This window comes from Chelonia mydas, chromosome 6 (genome assembly GCF_015237465.2).
Source record: "Chelonia mydas isolate rCheMyd1 chromosome 6, rCheMyd1.pri.v2, whole genome shotgun sequence".
NCBI lineage: Eukaryota > Metazoa > Chordata > Testudines > Cheloniidae > Chelonia > Chelonia mydas.
Genome location: NC_051246.2, coordinates 20,626,676 through 20,651,141, shown reverse-complemented (window position 1 = coordinate 20,651,141; position 24,466 = coordinate 20,626,676). Strand labels below are relative to the sequence as shown.

Here is a 24,466-nt window from a genome sequence, read left to right as displayed (position 1 = left end):
TTCCCACTCTTTGGCACACCTCACAAGACTGGACATAAGTAGAAACGTCCTTGCCCATTCCCTCCCAGTGGAAGGACTTCCCCAAACGGTCTTTGGTTCTGTTCACCCCAGCATGGCCACTAGGATGATTGTGGGCTAAGCTCAAGAGTTTTACTCGGTACTTAGTTGGAACTACCAACTGTCTTTGAGAATGTCAGTCCTCCTGGTGCCCACCAGAAAGAGTTTTCTTTTATAAAAGTCCTCTTTCCAGAACGAACCGGGATTGGTTAGAAGAGCTGAGAGGCGGTGGGTTGCTCTGTGCTGCCGTCCAAGCTCCCTGGAGGCTTTCATCTGCTTCCTGCTCAGCCTGGAACTGTTCCCTTCATGCTGGAGACATCAGTTCCTCATTAGAATCATAGTATATCAGGGTTGGAGGAGACCTCAGGAGGTCATCTAGTCCAACCCCCTGCTCAAAGCAGGACCAATCCCCAATTTTTGCATTGGATTGTGGACTCAGGCTTGGTCCCTCTGGAAGCGATGTAGGTGATGGGGCTGTTTCTGTTGACTGTGAACCGCTCTCCGCTGGTGCACTATGTTCTGTTTCAGGTTCTGGCTGAGCCTCTTGCGCAGGTTTAACTGCTGTTGCCAGTGCGGGCTCAGTGGTGCTCTCAGGCATTGGAGTTGTAGACGGGGTTGCAAGTGCTGGACTCAGTCAATGCTGGCAATCGTTCTGGTGCTCGTTGCTCCACCAGTTCCGGTTCTGGGACTGGCTCTGGCTGGGTCTCTATGACTGGATCCTCGACTGCTGTCGCAGACACTGGCATGGGGTCCGGTTCCACCACCTCAATCTGGGTCTCTGGTAACATAGACTGGGCTCTTGTAGAAGGCTCAGGAACAGAGCTAGGTGTGAAGGCTTGCTTAGCCTGGCTGCAGGTGACCATTCCCACCCCCTTGGCTAGCTTCACATGGTGCGCTAAGTCTTCCCCCAGCAGCATGGGAATAGGATAATCATCATAGACTGCAAAAGTCCACATTCCTGACTAGCCCTTGTATTGGACAGGCAACTTGGCTGTAGGCAAGTCAAAAGAGGTTGACTTGAAGGGTTGAATTGTCACTTGGGCCTCTGGGTTGATGAATTTGGGGTCCACTAAGGATTGGTGGATAGCTGACACCTGTGCTCCAGTGTCCCTCCATGCAATAACTTTCTTCCTGCCCACACTCACAGTTTCCCTTCGCTCTGAGGGTATCTGGGAGGCATCTGGGCCTGAGGACCTTTGGTGTGACCCTGGTGCAATGAACTCTAATCTATTGGGGTTCTTGGGGCAGTTGGCCTTTACATGCCCCGGCTCGTTACATTTAAAATATCGTCCAGCTGACTGGTCACTGGGGCGAGGTGGGTTGCTGGAGAATGGTGTGGTGGGACGATAAGGTGTCATCTGGGGTTTTCCTTGGGCTGTAGTTGGGGTGGTATGGTGTGGTCTCTGGGTGTCCCATCTGGTATCCGCCCAAACTGCGACCAGGGTTGTTCCTCTCTGCTACCTCCACCTATTTTGTTCCGATTTGCCCCGCCTCTCTGATGGTCTGGGACTGTTTGTATTGATCAGCATAAGAAGCAAGACTTTCTGCTGAGTCCATTTTCTTATCCCATAAACACTATTTGACATCATCATTGGTCATAGTCAGGAACTGCTCCTGGATAACCAAATCACACATTACTTCAAAGCTAGTTATACCTCTGTCTTTGACCCATTTATCTAACAGATCTTTCATCTGGCTTACATAAGCCATGTTACTTAGTCCAGCCCCTCTCTTAAGGGCTCTAATTTTTACTCTGTACATTTCAGGTGTAATTTGAAATTGTTTCAAAACCAAATCCTTAAATTTGCCATAGTCAGAAGCATCCTCAATAGGCATCTTGTTGAATATGTCCAGAGCTCTTCCAGTCAATTTTGCTACCAATATGGTCATCTTGTGATCTTCAGGAATTGCATGGAGGGTGCACAGTCTCTCAAAGGTGATGAAATATTCAGCAATATCATTGGATTCATCATACTGTGGACATAGTCGCTCCCATTTGTGGATTTTTGGGGAAGTGGAGCCAGCTGCTGAAGGGTTTTGTCATTTCAACTTCATCACCTCCAGGTCATGCTTCCTCTCTCTTTCCCTCTCCTCCTGAGCATGCTTCTGGGCCTCCATAGCTCTCTTGTGGGCAGCCTCCTCCCTGGCTGTTTCTGCCTTCACAGCTCTCTTGTGGGCAGCTTCCCTCTGCGTTAATTTCTAATTAACTTAATTCCATCCATCTCGTATGTTCGTTTTCTTTCTCTTTTGCTTCCAGTCTAGCTAAATCTAGTTTCTTTTGGACATCACTTTCTGTCATCCTAGCCTCCCTGCCATTAGCCTAGTCTAACCCAAGAGCTAGAAAGAAAAAAAAATACAGCTTGTGAATTCCCTTGCAGGACTTAACTACTCTGCCCTGAGGCAGAGAAAAAAAAAACCTCCAGCTGCTCTCAGCTAAAAGAAAATAAAGTGTCGTTTTTAAAAAAAAACCTCCCTGGTTTTCGATCAGCCAAAAGAAAAAAAAGTCCTTTTAATATCCTGAGGTTTGTGCTTCTGGTTCAGAATTATCCCACCACTCTGCCACCATGTCAGGGTTCCCTCCCCACTCTGAACTCTGGGATACAGATGTGGGGACCCGCATGAAAGACCCCCTAAGCTTATTTCTACCAGCTTAGGTTAAAAACTTCCCCAAGGCACAAATCCTTCCTTGTCCTTGGATGGGTACTGCTTCCACCACCAAGTGAGTTAGACAAAGATTCAGGAAAAGGACCACTTGGAGTTACTGTTTCCCCAAAATATTCCCCCAAGCCCCTTCATCTCCCTTTCCTGGGGAGGCTTGAGAATAATCTACCAACCAGATAGGTAAACAAGGTGAGCACAGACCAGACCTTTGGGTTTTTAGGACACTAAAAACCAATCAGATTCTTAAAAAACCAGAACTTTATTATAAAGAAAAAAAGTAAAAGAAGCACCTCTGTAAAATCAGGATGGAAAGTAATTTTACAGGGTAATAAGATTTACCCACAGACAGCTGCAGCGGCACAGGAGTCAGCAAACAGAGCTGTAAACAGGGGAGTTTGAGTGGGAGTTTGAAAGGGGAGTTTGTATTGTGGTGCTTGTTTGGGGTTTGTTTTAGCTGTGAGTGGTGGTGTTTTGGTGTGGTTTGTGTTTCCCAGATTAACAGGATTTAGGTGGGAAGGCTATGACAGATACAGAGGCAGCAGTGGTAATGACCCAAGCAGTGGAGGACACAATGAAGACGACTGGATGTGGAAGCTGCGGTATGTACATGATTCTGGAGGGGGTACCTGGAAAGAGTTTTGTCTGCATGAAGTGCTGTCTGATAGAGCTGATGGAAGAAAAGATCCGAGGATTGGAGATGCAGGTGGAAAGTCTGGTTGAGTTTAGAAGGGGGTTCAAGCAGATTACGGAGCAAAGACACAAGGCGGCTGAAGGGAAAAGCTCAGACTTGCAGATGGAAGCAGGATCGAAGAACTCTGAGGGGAGACTGCTGGGTGAAGAAAATGGACAGTGGAAGCATGTGACTAAGAGAACCAGGCAGAGGAAAAGACAGGTTAGTGAAGGAGAAATAGAGCTCAAGAACAGGTTTGCAGAGTTGGAAAATGAAGAAGGGGCTCAGCAGGTGGTCACTGAAGGTGGAAGGGCAAGGAAGAAGAGAAGAGCGGCTAGTCCAATAGGAAAAGGGGAAGAATCAGTGGAGACTACACCAAATATGAGCCCCAGGAGGATACAGGATGGGTTGAAGAGGATTACAAGGGAGAACAGAAATGGAAAGAACTTGCAGCCAGAGAGAACAGGGGATAGACCGGAGAATCGCACCGTCACCAGGAAAAGCCAGGTCTACGTGATCAGGGACTCCTTACTGAGAAGAACGGACAGGTCTGTAACCAGAGCTGATCCAGAGAATAGAGGGTGTGCTGTGCTGCCGACCCGGTGCTAAGATAGAGGATGTGGACCTGAGGTTGAAGAGGATCCTAAAGGGAGCGGGAAAGAATCCACTGATCGTCCTTCATGTGGGAACAAATGATACTGGTAGATTCTCGCTGGAACATATCAAGGGAGACTATGCCAGGCTGGGGAAGACGCTTAAGGAAATCGAGGCTCAGGTGATCTTCAGTGGGATTCTGCCTGTACCTAGAGAAGGGCAACAAAGGTGTGAAAAGATTATGACTATCAGCAGATAGCTCAGGCAGTGGTGTTATAAGGAGGGCTTTGGGATTTATGGCCACTGGGAAGCATTCATGGACAGAGGACTGTTCTCTCGGGATAGACTTCATCTGAGTAAGGAAGGAAATAGACTTCTAGGATGGAGGCTGGCACAACTGATTAAGAGAGCTTTAAACTAGGAATTTGGGGGAGATGGTTGGAAGTTGTCCAGGTAATCTCCAGGCCGGATTTTAACATTGAGAGGGAAGAAAACAAAGTAAGAAAGGATACAGCTGTGGATAGGAGAATGTATATAAGGAGGAAGGGCAGTGTGGATACCAGTCTAATAGGTCATACTGGCTGTAGAATGACCGTGCCTAATAGGGTACAGAATGTGAGCGAGGCCAAACAGCAAAAATTAAGATGTTTGTACACCAATGCGAGGAGCCTGGGTAACAAAATGGAGGAACTAGAGCTACTGGTGCAGGAAGTGAAACCAGATATTATAGGGATAACAGAAACATGGTGGAATAGTAGTCATGACTGGACTACAGCTATTGAAGGGCATGTGCTGTTTAGGAAAGACCGAAATAAAGGTAAAGGTGGTGGAGTAGCATTGTATATCAATGATGACATAGAATGTAAAGAAATAAGAAGCGATGGAATGGATAAGACAGAGTCCGTCTGGGCAAAAATCACATTGGGGAAGAAAACTAGTAGAGCCTCACCTGGGATAGTGCTTGGGGTGTGCTATAGACCACCGGGATCTAATTTGGATATGGATAGAGCCCTTTTTAATGTTTTTAATGAAGTAAATACTAATGGAAACTGCGTGATCATGGGAGACTTTAACTTCCCAGATACAGACTGGAGGACAAGTGCTAGTAAGAATAATAGGGCTCAGATTTTCCTAGATGCAATAGCTGATGGATTCCTTCCTCAAGTAGTTGCTGAACCGACAAGAGGGGATGCCATTTTAGATTTGGTTTTGGTGAGTAGTGAGGACCTCATAGAAGAAATGGTTGTAGGGGACAATCTTGGTTCAAGTGATCATGAGCTAATTCAGTTCTAACTGAACGGAAGGATAAACAAAAATAAATCTGCTACTAGGGTATATGATTTCAAAAGGGCTGACTTTCAAAAATTAAGGAAATTAGTTAGGGAAGTGGATTGGACTGAAGAATTTATGGATCTAAAGGCAGAGGAGGCCTGGGATTACTTCAAGTCAAAGCTGCAGAAGCTATCAGAAGCCCGCATCCCAAGAAAGGGGAAAAAATTCATAGGCGGGAGTTGTAGACCACACTGGATGAGCAAGCATCTCATCTCAGAGAGGTGATGAAGAAAAAGCAGAAAGCATACAGGGAGTGGAAGATGGGAGGGATCAGCAAGGAAAGCTACCTTATTGAGGTCAGAACATGTAGGGATAAAGTGAGAAAGGCTAAAAGTCAAGTAGAGTTGGACCTTGCAAAGGGAATTAAAACCAATAGTAAAAGGTTCTATAGCCATATAAATAAGAAGAAAACAAAGAAAGAAGAAGTGGGACCGCTAAACACTAAAGATGGAGTGGAGGTTAAGGATAATCTAGGCAAGGCCCAATATCTGAACAAATACTTTGCCTCAGTCTTTAATGAGGCTAATGAGGATCTTAGGGATAATGGTAGCATGACAAATGGGAATGAGGATATGGAGGTAGATATTACCATATCTGAGGTAGAAGCAAAACTCGAACAGCTTAATGGGACTAAATCGGGGAGCCCAGATAATCTTCATCCAAGAATATTAAAGGAATTGGCACATGAAATTGCAAGCCCATCAGCAAGAATTTTTAATGAATCTGTAAACTCAGGGGTTGTACCTTATGAGTGGAGAAATTGCTAACATAGTTCCTATATTTAAGAAAGGAAAAAAAAGTGATCCGGGTAACTACAGGCCTGTTAGTTTGACATCTGTAGTATGCAAGGTCTTGGAAAAATTTTTGAAGGAGAAAGTAGTTAAGGACATTGAAGTCAATGGTAAATAGGACAAAATACAACATGGTTTTACAAAAGGTAGATCATGCCAAACCAACCTGATCTCCTTCTTTGAGAAAGTAACAGATTTTTTAGACAAAGGAAACACAGTGGATCTAATTTACCTAGATTTCAGTGAGGCGTTTGATACTGTGCCACAAGGGGAATTATTCATTAAATTGGAAAAGATGGGGATCAATATGAAAATTGAAAGGTGGATAAGGAATTGGTGAAAGGGGAGACTATAGTGGGTGATACTGAAAGATGAACTGTCAGACTGGAGGGAGGTTACGAGTGAAGTTCCTCAGGGATCGGTTTTGGGACCAATCTTATTTAATCTTTTTATTACTGACCTGGGCACAAAAAGTGGGAGTGTGCTAATAAAGTTTGCGGATGATACAAAGCTGGGAGGTATTGCCAATTTAGAGAAGGACCGGGATATCATACAGGAGGATCTGGATGACCTTGTAAACTGGAGTAATAGTAATAGGATGAAATTTAATAGTGAGAAGTGCAAGGTCATGCATTTAGGGATTAATAACAAGAATTTTAGTTATAAGCTGGGGACGCATCAATTAGAAGTAATGGAGGAGGAAAAGGACCTTGGAGTATTGGTTGACCACAGGATGACTATGAGCTGCCAATGTGATATGGCCATGAAAAAAGCTAATGCGGTCTTGGGATGCATCAGGCGAGGTATTACAAGTAGAGATAAGGAGGTGTTAGTACTGTTATACAAGGCACTGGTGAGACCTCATCTGGAATACTGTGCGCAGTTCTGGTCTCCCATGTTTAAGAAGGATGAATTCAAACTGGAAGAGGTACAGAGAAGGGCTACTAGGATGATCCGAGGAATGGAAAACCTGTCTTATAAAAGGAGACTCAAGGAGCTTTGCTTGTTTAGCCTAACTAAAAGAAGGCTGAGAGGAGATATGATTGCTCTCTATAAATATATCAGAGGGATAAATACCAGAGAGGGAGAGGAATTATTTAAGCTCAGTACCAATGTGGACACAAGAACAAATGGATATAAACTGGCCATCAGGAATTTTAGACTTGAAATTAGACGAAGGTTTCTAATCATCAGAGGAGTGAAGTTCTGGAACAGCCTTCCAAGGGAAGCAGTGAGGGCACAAGATCTATCTGGCTTCAAGATTAACCTCGATAAGTTTATGGAGGAGATGGTATGATGGGATGACATGATTTTGGCAATTAATTGATCTTTAACTATTCATGGTAAATAGGCCCAATGGCCTGTGATGGGATGTTAGATGGGGTGGGATCTGAGTTACTACAGAGAATTCTTTCCTGGGTATCTGGCTGGTGAATCTTGCCCACGTGCTCAGGGTTCAGCTGATCGCCATATTTGGGGTCGGGAAGGAGTTTTCCTCCAGGGCAGATTGGAAGAGGCAGTGGGGATTTTTCGCCTTCCTCTGCGGCATGGGGCACGGGTCACTTGCTGGAGGATTCTCTGCACCTTGAAGTCTTTAAACCATGATTTGAGGACTTCAAGAGCTCAGACATAGGTGAGAGTTTTATTGCAGGAGTGGGTGGGTGAGATTCTGTGGCCTGCATTGTGCAGGAGGTCAGACTAGATGATCATAATGGTCCCTTCTGACCTTAATATCTATGAGTCTATGAGTCTATTTAAACACAGAGGATTCCCTTGCTATTACTTACTATTTCTGTAATGTTAGATGTATCATTTCAGTAGGAGCTGGATTACTTGCTTGGTCTCTCTCTCTTTGTCTCGGAGAGAGCCCCCACAGAGCACAAAACAAAGCCTTCCTCCCCCAGATTTTAAAGTATCTTCTTTCCCCATTGGTCCTTTTGGTCAGGTGCCAACTAGGTTAATGAAACTGATTAATCCTTTACAGGTAAAGGAGGGATTTTATGCTACCCTTAGCTGTATGTTTATGACAGTGCCTCTTGGGCTTTGCTTTGGATTACAGCCGCAAGAAGCCCTCATTCAGGGAAGAAACCAAGACAACAGAGCTGGACCTGGCAGCTCCTCTGGAGGGACAGTGCCCCCTGTCACAGCATGTTAATATGTCTCAGCAAATTCAGGCTTAAGTTGTCGCAACTGAGTGTTCTGCTCAGAATGCTGCTTGATGGCTCTGGAATGACAGACAAGAGAAAAGCTTTAGGGAATTTTAAAAAATGTTGTCATGGAGCATTAGTACTGAAGTGCTTTGAGTGAGGGTTCTCCTCATGGACATTTGCTTCGAATGGACTGAGTAAAACATGACACAACTCTGCCCATTGAGAGACAGATGCTGGCTCTACTGATTTCTGACCATAACATGTTCATGAAATTTAAGAGCTGTAAGCCATATTACAGAATCCACTGTGCAAAGAACCACCTAGCACTGCTAATTCTTGCCATTTTATTGCAAGGTTTATAATACTTGGTGGGGTTTTTATTTAGCCTCAGCTCCTGGAGTCATATGAATATTTGAGAATTTCAGTTTAAATTTTTATTTATAATTATTTTTCTAGACCCTAGTGATTGTGGAGAGAAGATTAAAAATGTGACCCAGGCATAACCTACACACTCAGGAACTAGAAGAGTAGTGAAAAGAAACACAAAAGCATTAATTTTAATCATGACTCATAACTTTTGGACGTCTGTAATTGGCAATACTGCCTATATGTCAGAAAATAATTATGACTTTGCAAAAGTACTTTTTAATGTGAAATAAAGGCCCAGAAAGGAGCTTCTTAAAGCAGCCCATGCTTTCAAGGGCATCTATAAATAGTGAAATGCACAAGGAGGAGTTTGGCTCCAATACAATGCATATCCAAAGCAAACTTTGACAAGGTCAGACAAGAAACAAAAAATGACCAGCCTTCCAACAGCATGACAAAGTAATGTAGATGGCCGGCCAAAGGAAAAATCCCTGGTGTCCCCACTATAGTACCATATTGGTACAACATATATTGTAACAGCAGGGGTACTGGAGAGAATGAGGTGAGACCATATATCTAAAATGAAAAAAAAAACTATAATATCATGAGATCCCAAACAGACAGCAGTGCCTGCTTCCCCTGGAGCGGGTGATGGACAGTACCCCCAACCATAAGCACACCTTGTTTCAATTTCCCATTCCCTCAGGCTCTGTCTCTTGCCACAACCCCCTGCACTGGGGAAGAAGCCCATTAAAATGTATGTAATAATAATAATAATAATAGCGACGAAATTGCTGCAGGTGGTGGGATTCTATACAAAGGGCCCTTGCCTAATACCCCACACTATGACATTAAAAATGCCAAGCATAACCCACAGCTGTAAGTGTCAATGTGGGGCTATTTGACAAATTTCCCAAGGGGCCAGTTAGATTTTAGAGCTGAAATCCAACAAATAGATTAGCCAATTTGATAAATGTTGTAGCCAATGTTGGAAATGAATTTAAATAGGAGAACCTCTTTTTTTTTTTTGGAGTCCAGGGAGCGTTAGCAGACTAATTTGAATGCTAGATGCTTTTCAGGTCAGCTTTTACCTTGGACAGTATTTCTCAGATCAGGACACGTGGGGCTCTTAACTGACCAACAGTTTATTAATTCTCCCTGAACCACTTATGTATCTACACAACACTTCATGAGTCCGGTATAGATACACAAATATTCTCGGCATGTACTGAACACAAAGAACACGTGCAGTCTTGGAAGTGGTTAACATAGACCAGCACTGGGGTCCAGCAACTATACCACGGAACAACACAAATCACCAACATTTCTTACTGCATCTACTTATAATCATTAGCTATCAATTCTTTAGGACCACTAACACATTTATCCCACTTTAAGTAATTCCAGTAATTCTCCAAGGAATAAGCATTCAGTTGTCTTAAGGCACGTTTACTAATATGGTGCCTGCTAGTGCTATTTAAAGTGTATTTAAAGTATAAAAGGGACAGGATTAAAATCTCAAAATCAGTTGGTTAAAGCTATATTTTGAGGTTCTCTTTGGCCAGTATACTTGGGCTTAAAAAGGAGAAACAAGCAGATAACTTTAGTTACTAAAAATCCATAATATGGTTACTTGAGGTCTTACTAAATAGAGTGTACATGCAGCACGATAACATTCAGTTTATCTATACATATATATTTAATGAACACAAAGCGAAATACAATTTCTGAAATTAAATCTCACCGCTTCTTCTTCTCAGTCCTGGTAACCCTAGGATGGGGAGAGTTGGTCTATGGGGCTGGTCAAGTGCCCAGTAGTGCTTCTTAGTCCTGCACCTTCTTCAATGGATTTATCAACCCTGGGGTCCCACACAGTGACCTCAGTCTTATATACCCTGAATGCAGGACTCATTGGCCAGGGTTAGCCTCTGATTTTCTATTGGACACTTGACCTGTCCATGCTCAGAGAGAATGACAAGTATGGATCTCCAGTAGGTGGTGTTGATGTACAACAAATCTCTCAGAAGCTTTTCTTAGTCAGAGGGATGATATATTCAATTAATTTTAAAGTTGAATTTCATTATTATCTCAGACTCTCAACTGAAATTACCCCCTCTTTAAGGAATTTCTTTTAGTGTTCCAAAGTTATGCCCTGATTAGGTGCTTATCTCTTCCAGTATTCTTTGTCCTTTCTTCATAGCACTTCTATAGTGCAGCAATCATTTAGAAAGAAAACAAAAATCCCTTATAGTTCCTAGTCTGTACATTCTTTGGTTACATCTAATACCTTTCATTTCACATCTTTCAGGGCTTATAGTAGAACACAAGGCATGACATGAGAGGAACAACATAGATTATATATATATATATATAGCTTCTAATTCAGGGTGAAAGACACATTGGAGGAACAAATTATCTATGGTATGTTTGATTTATATGGGAGAGATATGTGAAGCTTAAAATTTGGGATGAAAATATGTGAATTGGACTTCTTTGGGAAATCAAGAGATTTGACCCATTTATATATCCTTCTCTTTTATGGGTTCATAGCTAGTTATTTCTAGTTAAACTCCAATAGTTTCCCACCCATCTCTTGATCTTGATTCACTCGCAGTGTATAATGGACCTCTTTACATTATGGGAAAGCAGGGTGTTATTTGCTTGGCAGCATTTGGGGGTTCTTTTTAGCTAGGCTGGGAGGGGGAGAGAAGTTTTATCCATATGTAAATCATGAAAAATTCTTGGCTAGGTGCTTGTAGCAGGGAAGCTGGCCCCTTAAGTGGAATAGGGCCCAGCTCTCCTGTTCCAGTAAGGATGTGCCCTAGTTTGGTGTAATGAGGAGGGCAGGACTGCCCCTGGAAGTTATTAATGAGAATTCAGAATCCTGAGGGGGAGGAGTCCAGAACCCAGAGGGAGCCTGGAAGCAGAGCAGAACTGGGCTGTGAGCTTCAGGGAGGAGTTGCCCTGTAGCGGGGAATGGAAAGCGTTCCCTGGTTGAGCAGTGGAGCCAGAGCAGGCTGGTGAAAGCTGAAGGCAGGAAGGCAGTTGGGCCCGGGGTCATCTGCAAACTTCCCGAGGCCAAAGAGCCATGGCTGGCGAGGGCTGAAGGTGGACAGCAGCAGAGGGAGAGGTCTGCTGGCTCTCTGAGCTGGAGAGCTGCAACCAGAGAGGGCTGAAGGCTGGGGAATGATGGTGGGGTGAAACCACTGATATCTCCAGATGAGACCTGGAACCATACCTGGGAAAGAAACAGGGCAAAGAATCAACCCAGCTAGAGGGGCTGGGATGAGGTGTGGTGAGGGACTCTAGACCGGTACTTGGTGTTTGACGGTTGGGACAAATGGATTGTTTGGACTGAGCTGGGGAGATTCTGGTTTTTATGGTAGTAGGACCTGTGGTAATAAATCAACTTTGAGGAAAGGCTATTTACATACTCCAAGAGTTGTATTGAGTTTATTTCAGTATCCAAGAGGGAAACTAAGGTGTGGGACTGCTTGCAGGGCCAGTAGAAGGTGATCCTTATTAAACTGTAAACCAGGTTTATTGTCGTCTATACCTCCACACAGTGTGAGTCTGTATACTGAGAAATGTAAGCACAGAGCCTGTAGTGTCCATCTCTGGGACCAGGCGTACAGGCTACCACTGAAGATAAAGTATCCAAGCAAGGAATCTGCAATAAATATTACAAACACAGAATGAAAAATAAATAAATAAATGAAGAACTTTGTTTTAAAAAAAATCACTGAGACCATTCCAGGCAGGAGGAGTGACGAAAAATAAGAAATATGAATAGCTTCTGAAATAAAAATATGGATCATTGTTTGACTTGTATGAGAGGATTTTTTTTCTTTGTTTTTGTTCACTACATAAGCTGTACAACTAGTAAAAAATTTTCAAGTAGAGACAAAACTAAGATAAACTCCTAACCCGGTTGCAGAAGTAGGTGGCAGCGGGGTTGTAATGTAACTTCACACTTTTAAAAAAATGGCTCTTATATGGATTCTAAGACTTTAACTACGGGTGATGGCACTTGAAGCAACTCTCCTGTGAGAAACCAAGATCTTGGAAGTTAACATAAAGCTGCTGAGCTCTGGTGCAGAGCTGGGTTTATTTAGAATACAGGGTACCTTTGGTGTTGACCAAACATGGTCAGTCATGTTTCATGTCTGTAAAATACGGGTGTGGGTTGAACTTTGGATTCCTGGCCTTTAGGCGGAGAGGTGCAGTTTTTGCTCTATTATTTACTGGCTGCCTCTGGCCCAAAGGCTCTCCTCCAGAAGCTGGAGAGTGCCAGAGTTTAGGGGTGCTCCAGCTACACCCCATCCCCCTGGCCACTGTCCCTATGCTGGCATGTGGGGATAGGGGCATGGTGAAGGAAGCAGTATTGGGTAGAGGTGCCATCAGAGGCTTCTGTACAGAGAGAATTCTTCTGTGGCCATGGAAGAGCAGTTTAAGATTGCTGTGCACTGATGGTCCATCAAATATTATTTTCTTTCTTCTACTCACTTTTGACCTTCTAAGAAAACCTTCCATACGAGGGGAAGTGTAACAACTTCCCAACAAAAAGGCGTAATAAGATTTAAAGTTATAAATGCCTCTCAGTGAACTTAAAATTCTGATTGGTCTGCCAACCAGCCTTCTTTCAGGCTAAATAGGAGGACCAATTAAATATCCTTTTGTATAGTGACAGGAGAAACAATAGGAACCACCTCTTGAAACAATAGGCCACATGGAAAGGCAGATGAGAAGCTTAGCCATGCAGCCTGAGCAGTTTTTCTGAAGTCTGATTGCAAATTCAGGGGTAGGAGATCTGTTTGGTGGCAGCTGTGTCTATGTGTGTTACATCCAGCAGGGGATGTAAGCCATGAGAAGGTGATCAGAAGATGAGAGAAGCCGTGGGGAGCTTGACCCCGAGAAGGAGCCCTGAGAGACAGAGATCCTTGAGCACTGCAGTGGCTGCAAAGGCAGGCTTGGGGATTTTTGAGCCAGACATTTTTCTAAAATGTGTTTAAATGTTTCTTTTCTTTATGTCTGGCAGATAAATCATCAGGTTGTCAACATTTCAATCTCCTCTGAGCCCACTGTTATTCATAATCCAGCTGTTGTGCCCTTTGAGAAAATAAACTCTTCCTCCTTTCCCTTCAATTAATCTTTAATCTGTTAGGACATGTGTTTAGCCAGTATTATTGCTCCTCCTCTTTTTGTTTCTTTGGCTAAAGAAAAACAAATCCGAAGAAACAAATTACCTCTAATGCCCATAATATACCCCTCCACACCTTGAAAATCAGTCTCCTGAAATAGAATGTTCTGGAAGTAGGGACTTTTTCGTTTTGTTTTTTTCTTTGATTTCTGCCCATTCCTTTGACATTCATGATGTTGTTTTAAAGGGCAGAACTATTGATAATAATAATAATTTAGTTTTCTGAAGATTTAAAAAAGTGTGTGTGTGTATGTGACATACCATTATGTCATCCAGACTTATGAGCAGCTGTATCACCCCTACCCTGCAACCTTTGGTGCCTTACAATGCCTTGCTGAAGTAGCTCTCACCTGGATCATTAGCAATCCACCTTCCAGCATGCAAGCCACACCCTGAGTGTCTCTGTGTAACTGCAGCCTGCCAGCCGCACCTCTTCTTCTCACCAGCCTTGGTTCTATTGCAGAGTGACCCCAACACACTCCCAGTCTCAGATTTCCCCCCCCAAAACATATGTTCTATACTGCCCAGCCCTCTTTTGTAGAGTACAAATTATATAAAGTCCGTCATTTCTTTCACAGAAATAAAATGCCAGTTTACTATTTCAAACACTACAATTTAAACACACTGGATTAGATAAAACAATAAAACCAGTTTATTAACTACAAAGAGATAGATTTTAACTGAGTACAAGTAATGAGGCTTAAATGTCAAAAATGGTTACAAGAAAAATAAAGATAAAATATTTACTAATGCCAATTTAACAAGTGACATTAGATTGAAAGCAAAGATTCCCACCACATGCTTCAGAAGATTACTGACCAAATTCTTTGGTCAGAACCCCTCCACCAGTCCAGTGCTGCTCCCTTTGTCTTTCAGGTGCCATGAATTCAGTGGGCAGAGAGAGAGAGGTGTATCCCTGGAGTGTCTGCCACTTCTTTTATAGTCCTGTCTCCCCTTAGAGAAGCATTTCCAGCTGGGATTCAGGAGACAAAAAGTCTATGGGGAAGGCTGTGCCCTGCTGCTTTTCCCTCTCCTGTTTAACCCTCCTTTAATTCCCCTTCCTGCTTGATAACTCTTTCCTGAATATAAATTGCACAGAGTACACACTTCTTTGTTTGAGGCTGATCTGTTTGCCAACCTCAGTTTGGAACATGTGTTGGTAACACCATACAGTGGAATCTTATAACTTCACACGTGATGTTGCCACACAAATTTTACCAGGACAATAATAACCAGCAAATCATGAGTTCTCAAATGATACCTCACAAGGCATATTTTGGACAAAGATTATTACAATAGTTTGCAAGATGTGGACACAGGTAACCTTGGCACAGTTTTGGGCGGTGGGAGGTTGTTTTTGTTTAGTTTTTTCCTTTTCTGTTCACTAAAGATTGCAATCCATCTAGTTCTTACCTCTCATTTATAATTGAGGATTGTCTGCAGAGAGGCTGTCTGAAGTGTTGAATTTTGTTGTGGTAAATGTCTCTCCCATTTCTAATTAAATGGTATTAAAATGGTGTGCCTTGATATGGCATGATTTCAGTTTGTAGACTTCCACACCTATCCCATTTATGTTTTCCTGCATTCCCCTTCATTTAAATCCAAAAATAAAATACCAAAATATGATATAAATCTGTCCTCAAATAAAAGTGTTTTCCTAAGGCCCTGTACTCTCCCTATAACACTTGCACTGAAAGGGAAACAATCCAAGGAAAGTACATCCTTCATATATGGGACCTCAACCCTCACCCTCAGGGATAAATTACCATCTGATCATTTGAATTACCGGGGGAGAATTTACACAGAACCCCAGAGGTCCCCTCTGATTTCCTCTCTCTTTTCTCTAGTCTCCTCCATCTCTGAGATCCCCTTATATGCTCCCCCTTCATATCCTTTATTTTCTCTATTTTTTGATACAGAACACAGCTACCACAGAGTTTTGCCCACTCCAATTAAACCAACTTCATACTATTTGCTTTACAGTGTTGAGATAGTTACTGCTCATCTGCTTGTTCTAGATGACTTCCAGTGATTCCCTTCTGGTTAATCTTTAGATTACTGCTCAGGTGTCTGGGTTCTCATGTCCTGTTTCACTTCTGCCACTGCCAGTACATTCTCTGTGCCTTTCACCCAGACCTGGAAACTGTTCTTGGTGACCAGGTCCGTGGCGGCCTCGTGGAGCCCCTGCTACACAATCCCCAGCTACGTGTGCAGGTGGCAGAGCCCCCTCGGTGCACCAGAGGTTGGTTCTGGCAGAAGTCACCAGAGTCGGAGACCTCCTGGACTATGACCCGGGAGACTGGCTGGATCACCTGACGCTCGCTCGGCACATGGGGATCTCCAGACCTCGTACTCCCTGGCACGTACTTCAGGAGGTGAGGGCTGCTTTACCGCCCGCTACTCGGGCCTACCTCGACCGGGTCCTACGAGAGGGCATGCCCCACCCACCCTCCACCCCAGGCCCTCCAGACCTTTTCATCAGGCCCCTGCCCCGTGGACCCAACTGGCCCTCCCACCCCTTCTCTGTGAGCCGGCTGCACGACTTGCAGCCCGTTCATTTCCAGACCACGCCAAGGAAACATCTATACATGCTCATGCTCCACACCCTTCACTTTCTCAGCCTCACGTCCAGCGCTGACACGAAGTGGTGGGACCTATTGCCGCCTCTGTGAGGAGCCCTGGTGGGCCAGCCTATATTCCACCCTGGTCCCGAGGCCCGCTGGGGACATCAGCTGGCGGCTCCTTCATGGAGCCATGAGCACGGGCGTGTACTTGGCGAGGTTCACTCCCCTCCGGGACACCTGCCCCTTTTGCGGCATAAGGGAGACCCTGGCGCACGTGTACGTGGAGTGCGCCAGGTTCCAGCCCCTATTCTGTCTCCTCCTAGATATTTTATTATGATTTTGGTTGCAATTTTCCCCTCACCTGTTCATATATGCACTCCCTATCCATGGCCCAACAAAGTCGCGGGACTTCCTTGTCAGCCTCCTCCTAGCCCTGGCCAAATTGGCCATCTACAAAACCAGGGAGAGGAAGTTGGCTGATGGGGTTTCCTTCGACTATGGGGCCTATTTCTGTTCCTCGGTCCATTCACGCAACCGGGCAGATTTCCTCTGGGCGGTGTCCGCTGGCTCCCTGGACGCCTTCGAGGAGCAGTGGGCACTGTCCGGGGTTCTCTGCTCGGTGTCCCCATCAGGTTCCCTTCATTTAGCCCTGTGACCTCACTCCCATTCCTGTTATCTCATTAGTTGTCCCCCGAACTTATTTGGAATCCCGGACTTTTGGATCCTCCCCTTAGGCTGGGGGGAGGTCCTTTAGTAGTGGGCGGGCAGAAGCCCGCTCACCTCCTGGATACCAACAGGATCTCTAGTGTCTTTCATCTCTTCTTGTCTTATTCTCCTTTTCATGGTTTCACCATTTGTTAGGATTTTTTTTCAGTAGTTTATTATTAGTTTCTACCTCCGTAATGTCTTCTTTTGTGTCTGAGATTAGGATCATGCTATTCCAAGCTATCAGAGTGTCATTTTTTTTCCTAACTTCAAGTCTCTCATTGTATAATTCTGATTTTAAAAGTAAATCATAGTTTAATTAGGAATTTCCAGTTTGCTCAGAAACTTCATACATTCTACCTAGACGAGGACATAGCCATTTTGTTAAATCCTCTTTTCCTCTCCAGACTGGATTGCTCTATTTAACTGCATCTCAAGTTGAATGTAAAAAGAATGCCTATGTTCCCGATAATACAAGAACTGTCCACTTCTTCCATGGTTTATGTCACTATGACCACATCAAGTCAATGCTCCGCTCCCCAAAACTGGCTCCCCAGGAGCTCTTCTGTCACTTTAATGCCACGGTCTTAATCCTCTATGAAATTCCCAGGAGGAGCAAGCCCTGGGCCCAGAGAGACCTCCCAACCCATAGGTACAGACATAGAAGTAGCCTCAGCATGGACCAATGGACACTGATGTTATCAGACTGCCTGCTGCATAGGGTTGCCAACTTTCTGCTCGCTCAAACCCAAACATCCTTGCACTGCCTCTGCTCTGACTTTCCTCCAAAGCCCCTCCTCTGAAGCCCCACCCCGCACCTGTGGTCCCGCCCCTGCCCCACCCCCTCTCCGAGGCTCCACCCCATGCTCACTCCATTCCCCCCCCCTCTATTGCTTGATCTCCCCACTCTCACTGGCTTATTTTCACCAGGCTGGCTCAGGGGGTTGGGGTGTGGGAGGGGGTGAGCACTCTGGCTGGGGGTGCAGGCTCTGGGCTGGGTCAGGGGATGAAGGGTTTGGGGTACAGGGGTGTGCACCGGACTGGGATTGAGGGTTTTGGAGGGTGGGAGGGGGATCAGGGCTGGGGCAGGAGGTTGGGTCCTGGGAGGGGGTCAGGGGTTCAGGCTCTGGGTGGAGCTTACATCAAGCAGCTTTTGGAAGCAGTGGCACATCCCCTTTCCGCCTCCTACACGGAGACATGGCCAGGTGGCTCTCCACGCTGCCCATCCACAGGCACCGTGCCCCGCAGCTCCTATTGGCTGCAGTTCCCAGCCAATGGGAGTGGCAGGGCAGCGCTTGGGGCAGGTGTAGCGTGCGGAGCTCCATGGCATCACCTACATGTAGGAGCCGGAGTGGGAACATGCCAGCTGCTTCCCGGGAGCTGCGCGGCATGGAGACTAGTAGGGAGCCTGCCAGCCCCTCTGCATGGTGCCACCAACAGGACAGTTAATGGCCCAGTCTTCAGTCACCACCTGCTATTGATAGCTTGACCAGGTCACCTTCTCAACCTATCAATAGCATGTGGTAATCGAAGTTCCCGCTAAGCCGTGCAGCAATGGCCTGGAGAAGAGAGTGGTAGGGGGTGCGCATGAAATGGGGAGGAGAGCAAGTTGGGGTGTGCAGGTCTATTGCAAGCCTGGCACTGGAGCTCCATGCTGTCGATGTAATGGCAAAAAGAGCAGCAATGTTACTGAGCTGCCTCAGTTCCTGTGAGCATGCTCAGTGCAACCTAAATAGGAAATTCTGCCAAGGAGCTGTTTGCGTCACCTCCCCCGGACCTCTGTGCCGCCGGCCAGGAGAGAGGGGCCCCTTACCCTGGAGCTCTGTGTTGCCAGCAGGGAGAGGGCTGGGGGAGTCCTCTAGCCCCGGCCCCAGGGCAGCATGCTTGACGGACACTTGTTTGTTGTGACAAGTTGCTCATAATGAAAGCAAGGCTGCTGGCAGAGGATTTGTTTTTCATGTTTTAAACACATCTAGAGAGTCTCATGAGCTGTGAAAACAGATCTAGAAAAGAAGCCAACACTATGGGCCTCTGAACCAGACTGACTGCTTCCCCTTAGCACTCTTCATTACCTTCATTTTAACTTTTTTGATATATTACAATATTTCCAGCCTCTAGGAAATCTTAAGGGTATGAGATCCAGCTCCCAGTGCTCTCCATTGTTTCTAAATCACAGAAGGGGAAGTTAAAACAGGTGAGAAGAGATGGAGCAGAGAAACTGGGTAGTGAAGCTTGCAGCCATTGGGATATCTTTCCATCTGCCCAGTGGGTAAGAATGGCACATACTACATTGCCTTTTATCCAAGTTCTGATTTTAAATACCACTAAGGAGCTTGAATTAATTTGCCAATAGCCTTGTATTAATTTGCCCATGGCCCTGTATTAATTTGTCAGTGTCAGGGACGATCCCTGTATCTGGTCAAGAGTGTGGGCCTTTATTTTTTCCCATTCTGCAAATGTCAAGAAGCTTCCAACCTTTCCTTTCATTTGCAGACCTTACCACAATTCTGGACGTCTTCGTCACGTTGGTATTGAATTACTGCAGTGTGCACTGTTTGGGATCATACAAGACAATTCAGAAACTTCAGCTAGGGTAGACTGCAGATGCCTATTTATAAAGTGGTACATTGATACATTTGTGCTGTATTGTCTGCACTGGCTTCCTATTGGTTTTCTGCAAAATGTAGAGGTCCCATTTTCATCTATAAAACCTTAAATGGAATGTGTGATGGCTACCTGAGAAACCACATCTCTTCTTATGCAATATGACAGCAGATGTAATCAGCTGAAGAGCTGACCTAACCCAACCCTCTGCCCAGCCCTGAGCCCCCTCCCACACTCCAAACCCCTCTGCCCCATCCCATTAATTTTGTTCTGTGCACCAACATGGAGGTGTAAGATTCATTCTGCACATGAGTGGGGAAAATTAGAGGGAACACTAGTGGTGACAACAGTTGTTTGTGGGTGTTCTAAGTGCTCTTACTCTCCTTCGTTAGCCTACAAATTTAAGGATCAGAGTTGTAAGTGGAGGGTTAGATTTCCTCTACTGTTTCTAGGATTCCTCTTTTCCCAAGGGGCAGAATTCTGAGAAGTAGGGGGTCATGTTATCCCTGATGGCCACAGAGCTGAAGAGGTAATAACAAAAACATTTTATAAATGGGGGTTAGGAGTCTTCTTGTCTTCATATCTTCATAAAAATTGCAAACAGAAAAACCGTTCTCAAATCAGTCCAGTCTACAAATGACGACTTTTTTCCATTTCATGGGTACAAGCTCATATTGTTGTATGATTACAGACTTTTGGTTTAACGTAAGGAAAAAAAGTATGGGAAAATGCATACACCTGAGTCTAAGTATTTCCTGAACTTTCAAAGACAGTACAATTTTCAGTACATAGTTGCATTATCACTCACATTTAGAAGATTTCTGCCACTTTTGGTGAAGATTAAACATTGTTTTTTATGAGTTGTGGCCCTTTTTGCAAGCCATCCTAGTACATAATTTCAGATGAAAACAATGAATGTTCTCGTAACTTTGATAGAACACAATTTTGCCCTTGAAATTGGTGGGGAGGGATAGCTCAGTGGTTTGAGCATTGGCCTGCTAACCCCAGGGTTGTGAGTTCAATCCCTTGAGGAAGCCATTGGGGATCTGGGGCAAAAATTAGGGATTGGTCCTGCTTTGAGCAGGGGGTTAGACTAGATGACCTCCTGAGTTCCCTTCCAACCCTGATATTCTGATTCTATGAAATGTATAGCAAATTTGTAAAATACTGGAAATGGCACATGACATTTCAAAAAGATCTGAGCCAGTCCAACCTTCCTCCCTGCACACATGAGAGTTCCTTCACTTCTAGGGAACCCACTTTGAATTTTTGTTTCCCCTTCCAACAACTCTTCAAATGTTTGCTTGGGTCTGGTCTGGTCAGTAGTTAGATCTTTTTGAATTCTTCCAACACACTTTAGCAAATCACAATAGGTTTCACAGTGAGAAGCCTCATCATTTGCTCAGGTTCTAATGCTCAATACCTGATTGGTAAGTAGCTCTTCCTTAAGAGCCTCAACCATGAGAAAAAAAGGGGGGAAAAGAGGTCATGTTGGTTAAAAAATATGGGGGCCCTTCTGAAACTGAGAAACACGAGAGACTAAGAAAGGATGGTTGTGTAATTAAATTGCTGGATCAAATCTCAGACTGTCTGTGTGACCTTGGGCAGGTCATTCAATCTCTTATGGGTCTTAATTCTCCATTTGAGACTGGGCAGGGTCTGTCTGTGTGTACTGTTGTGCCTTCTTCTAGCACCAGTGTCCTGCTCTGACACCAGCATTACCTTCTACCAAGTGGTGGCAGGTGTCCAGCACCTTGCAGATCAGAGGAGAAATCAGTGATAGGGAGTCTACGTAAACTCTAAGTGAAACTTGAGATATTTACATTTATTCACCTCTTTTGGAATGAGAGGGTCACACAGCAGAGGTTCCTCTTCCAGAGATCTGAGCCCAGCATCAAATTCCCAAAGAGAAACTCTGCCTCCAGAATGGACTCTAATCAGCACCCAGGGCAAAGAATAAACTCTTCTACTGTTGGCACAGCTACCTCCTTCTCAAAGCTTACCCCCAACACCACTCCTCATTTACGGGGCATCTCTCCTTTTTTATCCCAGTTGGGTCCTTCTTTCCCTTCATGTGTTGTCTAACCACTTTGGGGTCTTTTGCTCCTCAATTTCTCATTTGTCTTCCCTCCTTTCTTACCTTTAAATCTTTAAATCTTGTGGAGCTCTTCTCTGATGCTTCATCAAGAAAACCCTGTCCTCACCTCTCCCCACTAGCACTTATCTCCGTAGTTTCCCACATACACCAATGAGTTTTTTTCTTTCATTGTTGAACACAAACTTAGAGTCTCTCATCGCATTGGGGGTGCCTCTCTTTCTGCCTCCAAAATATCTCTGGGGCTCTACCAACCCTGACTGAAGATGGGGGACCCCCAGGGAGTGGGGGCTTCTCTCCCTCATACAAATGCAGGGCTCTTTTTCTCTCTCAAAGATTGGGACTTCCCTCCCCATTTGGCGGAGCGATCATATTTTCAAGGCAACTGTAGTCATGGAGGAAGTTGTGCAGGTGACAGTTGCAGTGGGTGGGGTGTCTCTACACGTGTGCAAGATTTGGCAGCTGTCGGGAATGCAGAGGGTTCCCTGTGAGCCCTGGAGGGAGGGAGGATGGCGGAGCGTCAGTATGTGACAGTCATACTGGGGCTGGTCACTGAGATGCACATGGTCATAGCCAGGCTGCTATCATAGTTCCACACTCTGCTGGGCTGGCAGCTCCCCCAGGAGCCCAAACTCTGCAGGAAGGGACGCAGAAACCAGAAGAAAATTTCAGTTGCAATAACCCCATCAGTGTTACTGGAACAGGCCCTGCCAACATGGTCACATGGTGACCCTCTTCTCAAGGGCTTTTCTTCCCCAAACTTTGGGGATCCCCCTAGTTCTCCTCTTTGTCTTCCAATCGCCCCCAGCCTTTGATCCCTGGTCTCAGTGGAAGGTGGGTGTGATGCTGCCAGTGCTGGGCCTAATGATCAGAGCTGGGAGCTGACAGGCTGGGGGCAGAGACAGAGACAGGGGACGTCTGTGTCCTGTAGGGTACCAGCCGAGCTAGTGCCAGGTTCATGGAGGGTCAGGATCTCCCAGCTCCGCCTGCTCTGAGCTTGGCCCAGGTGCCTGGGGAGGGGGCTCCCCCTACAGCCTCCCTGTAGCAATCGGCCTGCTCTGATTGGGTTGCACCATCGTGGGGCTGATCAGTGCCAAGTCCAATCTGATTGGTTGAGAGCTGGGTAGGTGGGACTTAGGGTGGCCAGACGGCTGCCCCTTAAATTCTGGTTGGTCAGTGGAAAAGGTGAGGGATGGTGCTTAGTGAGGAAGTCTCACACAGAACCCTAATCTTTATTGGTCAATGGCAGAGGTTTAAGGATTGAGGTTTCTGGTCCATTCACAGTCCTGATTGGTCAAGAGTCAAGTGTAAGGGGTGGGGCTCAGGCAGGAAGTCCAACCTCACACTGGTTCCTCATTGCAATAGGGTGGGTGTTCGGACAGGTGCTGGAGCAGAGATTTTAGTTCATTCTGCGCATGGATTGGTCAGGCAGGGGGCTGGTGGGCGGGGCCGCCTGTCAGAACAGCTGTGACGAGCCCCCTTCACACTGTGATCCCCCTTCTCTGTGTTTCTCTCTCCTGCAGAATGTGGAGTTGCGGTGTCACAGACGCTGGCTGCGCGGATCTCGCCGTTGTTTTCAGAACCAGCCAGAGCCTGACAGAGCTGAACCTGGGTGCTCATTATTCTCTGGGAGATGTCGGAGTGCAGCTGCTGTGTGAGGGACTGAAACACCCGAACTGCAAACTGCAGATTCTGCGGTAAGTAACGTTTGGCCTCCTCTGCGTATTTACAGGTGTCCTCTGTGTAACGTGCTTGACACAGTGAGAGATGGTGGGGATGAAAATATTTTTTTTCTCTCTGCTCCACTCTGATGTTTCTTGGGGACTGAGAGTCACCTCGTTACTCCCCAGCCTACAGCTAGAGGGAGTCTGACTAGTAGTAGCTGGGTGTCAGCTCCTTGGCATCAGCAGCATTTCAGGTGATCCCCTGCCTGCTGTGATGTTCCTTTTCATCTCCAAGTGGTTTTGATCATTTTCCATGGTCTTTGATGCTTTTCCATTGAATGTTCTGGGATGTGGCAAGGGTAGACAACACAGGGTTCTGTAGATACGTTACATGTTATACTTGACGAGTAAATAGCCTATAAGACGTCTTTGGTGTATTGAGTTTGTCAAGTCTGAGGTGAGAGCTGTTTGCAAAGAACAGGGGACCCTTTGCCAGGGCTGCTCTGTGTCACACCAGTGCAATTTTCTTTTCTCTTATTCTTTATCTTTCCTCTTATTTCACCATCTCCATCTCATGCTGACCCTGGTGTTGTTCCTGGCAAGGGCTTTAGCAATGAGGTGATCTTGCATTTTGCTCTGACCATGGCCAGGACAGGGCTCAATCTGATGCCCTCTCAGAAGGCCTTCTACAGCTGAGTTCTACCTGTTGAGAACACTCTGCTCCAATGCCCTGGAGTGTGAACCTGGGCTTCTCCAGTGGGATTGTCCCTGTGAGACTCTGCTACAGGCTGTCGGCGTTGGCAGCAACAGCACTACTCCATACCGTGCCTGTAACACTGCACAACCACACAAAAAATGTGCGTACATCAGTGCACAAGGGATCCCATCACCTCTGGCGTTTAACCTGCTCAGAAAAATTCAATCATATATTTTTTACCAACACGTCCCTCTGCTCTGTTCTAGCACAAGCACTGGCAAAGCAGCTGCAGTTGTGGAATGAGTCTTCTCCCAGT

At 45.5% G+C, this 24,466-nt stretch overlaps 1 protein-coding gene across 1 annotated transcript in view; it reads left to right on the top strand.

The window, feature by feature from the left end:
• LOC102943481 (NACHT, LRR and PYD domains-containing protein 3) overlaps window positions 1-24,466 on the top strand; it is a 509,145-nt gene that overhangs the window by 263,464 nt on the left and 221,215 nt on the right. Inside the window, exon 13 of the mRNA XM_043549314.1 lies at window positions 23,313-23,486. Within this exon, the coding sequence (XP_043405249.1) occupies window positions 23,313-23,486 (174 nt within the window). The remainder of the gene's footprint in view (window positions 1-23,312; window positions 23,487-24,466) is intronic.